The sequence below is a fragment of the Armigeres subalbatus genome, chromosome 2 (genome assembly GCF_024139115.2).
Source record: "Armigeres subalbatus isolate Guangzhou_Male chromosome 2, GZ_Asu_2, whole genome shotgun sequence".
Lineage (NCBI taxonomy): Eukaryota > Metazoa > Arthropoda > Insecta > Diptera > Culicidae > Armigeres > Armigeres subalbatus.
Genome location: NC_085140.1, coordinates 134,719,514 through 134,729,261, shown reverse-complemented (window position 1 = coordinate 134,729,261; position 9,748 = coordinate 134,719,514). Strand labels below are relative to the sequence as shown.

The 9,748-nt window shown below is 42.2% G+C and overlaps 1 protein-coding gene across 1 annotated transcript; it reads left to right on the top strand.

Annotated features, from left to right (window-relative positions):
* The first annotated feature begins 7,450 nt into the window (after nt 1-7,450).
* On the top strand, nt 7,451-9,748 carry LOC134215154 (leucine-rich repeats and immunoglobulin-like domains protein 3). The gene is made up of 2 exons (XM_062694401.1): nt 7,451-7,680; nt 7,754-9,748. The coding sequence occupies exons 1-2, from the start codon at nt 7,667-7,669 to the stop codon at nt 9,141-9,143; spliced, it is 1,404 nt and encodes a 467-aa protein (XP_062550385.1). The 5' UTR covers nt 7,451-7,666; the 3' UTR covers nt 9,144-9,748.

Here is a 9,748-nt window from a genome sequence, read left to right as displayed (position 1 = left end):
AGAAAATGAATGCTTAGATTTATTTTTTATTTAGTGGGATACTCAATTAGGTATCCACATCTGCCAGGCGTATACGCAGATAGAGAATTGATATTACTAGACCAACATTATTATTCTTCGTCTACATATATAGCATACATTTGCTCACTAGAGGAATCCTGTGCACCTTTCTAAAATGTACGAAGATATGTATTTCCGATTGAATTTAACAGGCACATAGTCTTATATACAATCAGCTCGACAAACTGAGCTATTGTCTGTGTGTCCTTGACATATGAGAACTGCTGTTATGGTCAGTATAAGCTGAAATCAATCTTAAATAAAGAACTTTCAGCAATTTTAATGATCTTTCAACCCGTTCTGGATTTTATTTTTGCAAATTCCATGCGAAGATCTAGAAATGCCCACAAATCTGCAATGTTCCTTATATATAGCGCCGTAGCGTGCGGTTGGCCAGGTTGGCCTCCGCCAAGGGCGCCAGTCTTTAGGGGGCGCCGAAATCAAGGATTACGCTATAAGCGAAAGACAAATTTATTTAGTTTAGGGTAGAATGGTAGAGATATGTCTTATGACAAGTAAGAGATATGTGGAATAATCTAGAGCAAGCCAAAAATATTGCCTTTTTTCTACATCAACATGTTATATGGATTTGTTTTAGTTTTGACTGCTAATCCGATTTCTCAAGGACTTCCGAAGCCGGTTCCAAGAGGTCAGAAGAAAAATCCAGATTAATCCACCCAGCGTTGGTGGTGCCTTTCTCGCATTTAGTTAAGACACCAACCTTATATGGGGTTTATTTGGTCCGATGTACCATTTTCTTCATAACTTTGAAACGCAATGACCGTTCGTTATAAAATTCAATAGTGATCAACAAGGCTTTGTCCCCTGTCGAATGAAACTTGTTGCGAGAAAATCGGTTAAGGATTACTATACGAAAAGTTGTCTAATGTTTTTTATAGCTTTTGTGCACACACATACACACACACATGCACACATACATACACACGGACAGACAGACATGTGCTCAGCTCGTCGAGCTGAGTCGATTGGTATATAATACTATGGGTCTCAGAGGCTTCTATAAAAAGTTCGTTTTCGGAGTGAAATGATAGCCTTTCGGTACAACTTAGTTGTACGACAAAGGCAAAAGTATGAAGATCTCCTTAGCCGTGCGGTAAGACGCGCGGCTACAAAGCAAGACCATGCTGAGGGTGGCTGGATTCGATTCCCGGTGCCGGTCTAGGCAATTTTCGGATTGGAAATTGTCTCGACTTCCCTGGGCATAAAAGTATCATCGTGCTAGCCTCATGATATACGAATGCAAAAATGGTAACCTGGCTTAGAAACCTCGCAGTGAATAACTGTGGAAGTGCTTAAGGTCTGAGGGAAGCTCTCTCGCGGTAGAGCGCTATTTTCGTACTAAAATGTTTATAACTCGGAACTGGGAACGAATTTCGCTTATCCCAACTGACAATCTCTTTGAAATTTATCAAGGAATGTTCCTATAAAATTTCATGGACCTACTATTTCCCAAATTTGAATTAAGCTCTAAATACTGAACAATTATACAACTAAAATTATCGCTTCTCAGTACCTCTCTCCGATGATTTGAGGCACAAAAGAACCGAATTTCGCAAAACCCAACTGACAAAAGTTTTGAATTTTTCCAACGATCATTATGATGTAATAAAAAGTATATGTCACCGCAATAAATTTTGCAGGAAGCTCTTTTTACTTCAACCAAGTTTTTAAAATTCCATACAAAAGATACCATTTCGGGAGAGCAGCCAACAGCATATTTTCTTGTGGCGCACGGCAGGAAAGGAGCGATGAGCGCAATAGAAAGTCCGTCAACTTTGTATCTAGCGTGACACTAGAAAAAAGCGTATTCCTATTTGTGAACACGAGGATACCAAATATATGAATTGAAATCAAATATAGGAGTGAGATGAGATAAACAAATGAAAATAAATAAGACAAATCAAACAAATAAGCCAAATTAAACAAATAAGACTAATAAGACAAATAAAGCAAATAAGACAAATAAGTCAAAGAAGACAAATTCCTTCGGAAGTTCCTCCAGGAATTCTTTCGAAAGTTCCTCCTGGAATTCCTAAGGAAGTTCCTCAATGAATTCCTAAAGAAGTTCCTCCAAGAATTCATTCGGAAGTTCTTCCAGGAATTCCTAAGGAAGTTCCTCCAGGAATTCCTTCGGAATATTCTTCCAGGAATTCCTTCGGAAGTTCCTCCAGGAATTTCTTCGGAAGTTCCTCCAGGAATTCCTTCGGAAGTTCCTCCAGAATTTCTTCGGAAGTTTATCCAGGAATTCAATCGCAAGTTCTTCCAAGAATTTCTTTGGAAGTTTCTCCAGGAATTCCTTCGGAAGTTTCTCCAAGAATTCCTACGGAAGTTCCTCCAGGAATTCCTTCGGAAGTTCCTCCAGGAATTCCTCCGGAAGATCCTTCGGGAATTCCTCCGGAAGTTCTTTCGGGAATTCCTCCGGAAGTTCCTTCGGGAATTCCTCCGGAAGTTCCTTCGGGAATTCCTCCGGAAGTTCCTTCGGGAATTCCTCCGGAAGTTCCTTCGGGAATTCCTCCGGAAGTTCCTTCGGGAATTCCTCCGGAAGTTCCTCCGGGAATTCCTCCGGAAGTTCCTCCGGGAATTCCTCCGGAAGTTCCTCCGGGAATTCCTCCGGAAGTTCCCCCGGGAATTCCTCCGGAAGTTCCCCCGGGAATTCCTCCGGAAGTTCCTCCGAATTCCTCCGGAAGTTCCTCCGAATTCCTCGGAAGTTCCTCCAGGAATTCCTCCGGAAGTTCCTCCGGGAATTCCTCCGGAAGTTCCTCCGGGAATTCCTCCGGAAGTTCCTCCGGGAATTCCTCCGGAAGTTCCTCCGGGAATTCCTCCGGAAGTTCCTCCGGGAATTCCTCCCGAAGTTCCTCCGGGAATTCCTCCGGAAGTTCCGGAAGAATTCCTTAAGGACCTTCCGGAGGAATTCCCGAAGGAACTTCCGGAGGAATTCCCGGAGTAACTTCCGGAGGAATTCCCGGAAGAACTTCCGAAGGACTTCCCGGAGGAATTCCTGGAGGAATTCCCGGAGGAACTTCCGGAGGAATTCCCTGAGAAACTTCCGGAGGAATTCCCGGAGGAGCTTCCGGAGGAATTCCCGGAGGAGCTTCCGGAGGAATTCCCGGAGGAGCTTCCGGAGGAATTCCCGGAGGAGCTTCCGGAGGAATTCCCGGAGGAACTTCCGGAGGAACTTCCGGAGGAATTCCCGGAGGAACTTCCGGAGGAATTCCCGGAGGAACTTCCGAAGGAATTCCAGGAGGAACTTTTGAAGGAATTGCTGAAGGGACTTCCGAAGGAATTCCTGGAGAAACTTCAGAAGGAATTCCTGGAGGAACTTCCGAAGGACTTCATGGAGGAACTTCCGAAGGAATTCCTGGAGGAACTTCAGAAGGAATTCCTGGGGGAACTTCCGAAGGAATTCCTGGAGGATTTTCCGAAGGAATTTCTGTAGAAACTTTCGAAGGAATTCTTGGAGAAACTTCCGAAGGAATTCTTGGAGAAATATCCGAAGGAATTCCTGGAGAAACTTCCGAAGAAATTCCGAACGAAGGAATTCCTGGAGGAACTTCCGAAGGAATTCCTGGAGAAACTTCCGAAGGAATTCTTGGAGAAACTTCCGAAGGAATTCTCGGAGAAATATCCGAAGGAATTCCGGGAGAAACTTCCGAAGAAATTCCGAACGAAGGAATCCCTGGAGGAAATTCCGAAGGAATTCCTGGAGAAACTTCCGAAGGAATTCCGGGAGGAACTTCCGAAGGAATTCCTGGAGGAACTTCCGAAGGAATTCCTGGAGGAACTTCCGAAGGAATTCCTGGAGGAACTTCCGAAGGAATTCCTGGAGGAACTTCCGAAGGAATTCCTGGAGGAACTTCCGAAGGAATTCCCGGAGGAACTTCCGAAGGAATTCTGAAGGAACTTCCGAAGGAATTCCCGGAGGAACTTCCGAAGGAATTCTGGAGGAACTTCCGAAGGAATTCCTGGAGGAACTTCCGAAGGAATTCCTGGAGAAACTTCCGAAGGAATTCCGGGAGGAACTTCCGAAGGAATTCCTGGAGGAACTTCCGAAGGAATTCCTGGAGGAACTTCCGAAGGAATTCCTGGAGGAACTTCCGAAGGAATTCCTGGAGGAACTTCCGAAGGAATTCCTGGAGGAACTTCCGAAGGAATTCCTGGAGGAACTTCCGAAGGAATTCCTGGAGGAACTTCGAAGGAATTCCTGGAGGAACTTCCGAAGGAATTCCTGGAGGAACTTCCGAAGGAATTCCTGGAGGAACTTCCGAAGGAATTCCTGGAGGAACTTCCGAAGGAATTCCCGGAGGAACTTCCGAAGGAATTCTGGAGGAACTTCCGAAGGAATTCCTGGAGGAACTTCCGAAGGAATTCCTGGAGGAACTTCCGAAGGAATTCCTGGAGGAACTTCCGAAGGAATTCCTGGAGGAACTTCCGAAGGAATTCCTGGAGGAACTTCCGAAGGAATTCCTGGAGAAACTTCCGAAGAAATTTCTGGAGGAACTTCCGAAGGAATTCCTGGAGGAACTTCCGAAAGAATTCCTGGAAGAACTTCATAAGGAATTCCTGGAGGAACTTCTGAAGGAATTCCGGGAGGAACTTCCGTAGGAACTCCTGGAGGAACTTCCGAAGGAATTCCTAGAGAAACTTCCGAAGAAATTCCAAACGAAGAAATTCCTGGAGAAACTTCCGATGGAATTCCTGGAGGAACTTCCGAAGGAATTCCTGGAGGAACTTCCGAATTCCGAATTCCCGAATTCCGAATTCCCGGAGGAACTTCCGAAGGAATTCCTTTAGGAACTTACTTTATTTTTCTTTTTAGTCTTATCTATCTTATTTGTATTATTTGTCTTATTTGTCTTACTTACACCAGCACCACTGTTATCACTCGAATTCTTTTCAAAGCTTGTGTGGAAACCTTGTACAGAAATCCACTCACGATATTTTCTAATGTTCTTCTAGTAACGGCTCATGTTTTCATTTTCCAAAATCAGCTGGAGTTTGTTTATTTTGATTTCCTCATTGCGTGATTGGTCGGCGCTGCTGCTGTTCTCTCGCCGAACCACTACATGAGTGATAAATTTCTTCCGCATTGTTGCCAATTCGTTTTTTTCTCCGTTTACGGTAAATTCTCAAGCAATTGTAAACTGCATAATGATGAAATCATTTTGGCGACACTGACAGCGTCATTCTGGCGGGCTGAATTGGGCAATTTTCTCTCTCAGAGAGTGCTACTACGTGCTTTTTTAACGGAAAACCTTTCCCTCAGACCTTTGAACACTAAGCTGCGAGGCGGCTCTGTCCCAGTGTGGGGATGTAATGCCAATAAGAAGAAGAAAAAGAAGTACTGAATGAATTCCTCGGGAGCTTGTTATATAAAAAAATGTGATAAACAAAATCCCGTGGTTTGACTGTCGAATTAACCTCCTCTTCCCTACTTAACCTTCCGGGACTCGCGGCGTAGTAAAAAGTCGGTCGCCGGGACTGCATAAGTGATCCCGGACCATACGAGTCCCGGAAATCTAGTTTGTCGTGGTACCCCTATCTCATACTCAAATATGGCCATGTGGCTTCTGGATGTTTACTTACAGCTTTCAATTGTTTTATCACTGGCTATACATGAAGAATTGTAAAATTTAGAAGATATAGAAAAATAGCATTATAGTATATTTTTTTTCCCCCTGTTGGGTATTTTAATCACTGCGACCATTTGTTAGATCTATTGTGATATATGCCCCATTTCATATAGCTTTGTCAAGTTGACGCATCATTGCTATGTAGAGCAATTGCATCACCTTGACTACCAGCGTCTTCCCAATACGGTATTATGGTTCTGATGAATCGCACTACCAAATTGGGACTTGTTCTCCAAACTTCAGAGGGTTCTATCAGCCCCCTGTTGAAGAACTGTAATCTTTTTCTAAAAATTGCCGGACAATGGCATAACAGATGTTCCGAGTCTTCCACATGTATACCGCAGAAGCGACATACATCATCTTGAAGTTTTCCTAGCAGCTTCAAGTGATAACGGCTCGGGCAATGGCCTGTTACAAGACCTGTATATGTGTTAAGATCTTTTTTTGAAAGATCTAAGATCTTGCGAGTGATAAATACGTTTGGTGTGATGAAACGTTTAGACTGCCTCCCAATCAAGGTGTTCTTCCAAATGTCCTCTATTTTTGAATGTTCCCAAGATTTCAGTTCCATTCTAAGAGAACACGCAGATACACCACAAAAAGGTTCTGGACCTATGAATTGTCGAGATGAACCAAGTCTTGCCAGCATATCAGCTTGTTCATTGCCTTCAATGCCACAATGACCAGGAACCCAATATAGGTTCACTTTGTTACGACTACCCAAGGTTTGGAGTGACTGAACACATTCCCAAACGAGTTTAGATGTGCATCTTGCTGATTTCAGAGCATTCAATGCTGCTTGACTATCAGACATTATGCAAATATTTGAATGCCTGTAATTTCGACGTATGCATAAATTAGAGCATTCAAATTATAGTATATAGTCGGAACGTTATTCCGCGATAAATTAAAAGGTACCCCAAAGTAAATAACCCACAATCGTAAAACGATTTGTATTTGTGAACTAAATTATATTACATTCGGAAACTCTTTAGTATGTATGATAATGAGGGAAAATACCCCAAAAAAACGTTCAAAATAATTTCCAAATTGGATGACGTTTTATTTCTTCATCGTATTTTCAAATAAACCGTTGTGATACAACTCAATGGTCTAAGTACCTTCAATACCAAAATATGCGTGAGCGTAACATTTATTCGACAACAACCACTGATGTCACAGTATGAGTCGGTATCGGTTTTGGTGGGTTTGGCTTGCCGATCAATATCAAATACTGACGCTGCCGATGCTGCGACGATTCATATTATAGTGGCCATTCAAACAGGCGTTTTTCCACGCAAATATGCTAATGAATATCTAGCATCATATACATTATTGAGTTTGTGGGCTGATGCCGATCGCATTAAAAGCGGTACATATTGAAAGAGCGCAACGTGGGTATAGGACCTAAGAAAAACAAAAGACAAACTGATGGCGCCTCAACCAATCATCGATCGCCGAAGCAGCTCAGCCACCTGTCACGCCTGTCATAGGCTTATACGATAGTAGAGGAGGAAAATGTATTGGATAAGCATCGATGCACACGCGAGAGCGTGCCTTGGTTTTCCGAAGACCGCCCCGTGCAACCCAAACAAGAGAGAAGGTGAGAGAATGAGCAATAATCGATTGATTGGGTCTCGCGTCCTGATCGATCGGAATATCTGCTCGGGTTTTTCTCTGATTGATAACGATTCTATAAAAACATACCAACGAACAACGATTCCACAGTCGGTCTTTAGCAAGCGAAATCTTCAGCCGGTCTGAAAACGGTGGAAAATTTATTGGTGAAATTGGCGGATAGTGCTCGATACGAATGTTCAGTGCACTACAGAAGATAGGCTTTCAAAGTGCTTGTAACATGAACTGATGGAAAAATTGATCGTTTGGGATTTGGGCGTTTGTGCAAGCAAGAATTGTAGAAGAATTGTGATAGCTTCGTCTAAAAGAATTCGAATATGATTAGCGAAATGTAAGTTCCATAATGTGAGAAGCTAAGTCATGATGCAAGAAGTGCTAATAAAACGTTTTGTTTAATGTTACAGTTTCATCGTTGGTGTGATTTTTGTGAACCTTGTGGTTAGTGGCAGAACAATGAATTATACTTGTTCGATAAACCCCGACGGATACTGCATTTTCCAAGGAGTTAGGATCAACAGTGTAGAAGAAGCAAGTGATGTGGAATTGCTGGCACCAAGCTATGATATAACAAGAATCAAGTTCCGCGAATCAGCGATGTTTGTTCTGCCCCATGGAATCTATGAAACTTTCCCAAACATGCTGGAATTGAAGGTTTGGTGGCAAAGCTTGCACAGTATTTACATCCCACCTAATCTCCTTCATCTGGATGCGGAAAGGAATCGTATTCAAAGGATCAGCTACGATACTAACACGGTACCAATGTTGAAAAAATTGGAACTTGGACATAATAGGCTTAAAACTATAGAAAATATCTCCTACTTTGAAAATCTCGAATTTCTGGATCTCTCTCATAATGATCTGCGATCGCTGGATCTCTGCTTGTTCCAACGGATGAAACATCTCCGTATTCTAGATCTGTCGGTCAACAACATGGCCATAGTTAAAAACTCCATGGAACAGAAGCTCGAATCCCTTACAGTATTATATCTGAATGACAATCGGCTCTCATATCTGGACATCAACGTGTTACGCCAGTTTCCAAACCTGGAAACACTGCATCTGTTCAAAAATAATTTAATGTACATGGAGTATGAAAATATGCGTACCATGTTCCCGAAGATTAATATCGTTCACATTTACGACAACGACTGGAATTGTGAAAATTTGGCGGAGATGATAATCTACTTCAAAAAAATCAACATACGAGAATACAAATTATTTAGTTCTATGAAGTGCAAGGAGCGAGTAATAGATGGAATCTGCTGTTCAGAGGGTAAAGCTCTAACAATTCTCAAAAAATCAAATCTATACTTTTCCAATTACGTCAACGAACTAAACTTTCATTCTCAACACATCATGGAAGAAATGAAGCAATCAAAGCGAGAAATCCAGAAACTAATAGAACACGAAAATATGACACAAGCCTCGTTGCAGGCGTTCAGTGCGGATATGGATACTATCCGAAATCGCATAGAAAACATCACGGCAGACACTAGTTCGGCTGTATCGCGGAACAAAAAGCACGAAAAAGTCGACAAATTGGCACAGGAGATCTACAAAATCAAACAGGACCATCAAAGTTTAACGCGAGAAAACCAAGCGTTCAAAGAGCAGATCGAGAGGTACGACAACATGAAAACAGAAATGGATTCGATCCGGGCGTATTCAGAAGAGATGCGGAACACCATTCAAGAACTGAAAGAAGAAAACAATAATCTTAAGAGTGATCTTTATCAGTTGTTGAATGAAATTCACGAATTACGGGGCAATAAGAGTCCTGAAAAGAGGGTATGAAGCAACCCAAGCATCTGTTAACAAAGCGGTAGGAGAACTGATTAAAGTGATTTTAGCACGCGGGTAGTTGAATCCTACATTCAACTTTCGTGCCCTATCATGGTAGTTTAGTGATAAACCATTACTTTGAAAATATTTTGCTGGACAAACTAGATTTAGATTTTTAATATGCACAGATTTTTGTTTTAGTTGATTAGATCGTTATGAACATTCTGATACTCAGAGAAAGTATCTCTACCGTCTGCGACGGACAGAGGATGACAATTGGTAAGATAGTGTTCAATTTGTCGCCGTCGTTAGGAAAAAGCTTCGCTGGACATTTGAATGGTGCTGATATTATTTTTGATATCTGATAATTTGAAGTCTAACCAAGTGATTGACGGGGATGAACGTGGAATAACCCGGCTGCGATGTGCAATGATAACATCGATGGCACGGGCTCTCCGAGTGAAAATTTAGTGAAAGGAGTGATAGAGACTTGATGCGTATGGGTAGAGCGTGACGGTATCAGCTAGATGAAAGTCCAAAGAGTACAACTTAGCACCCAGTGTTCGATTTACATGAAACTAATGGTATACAAATAATAAAATGTAAATAAAGCTGAA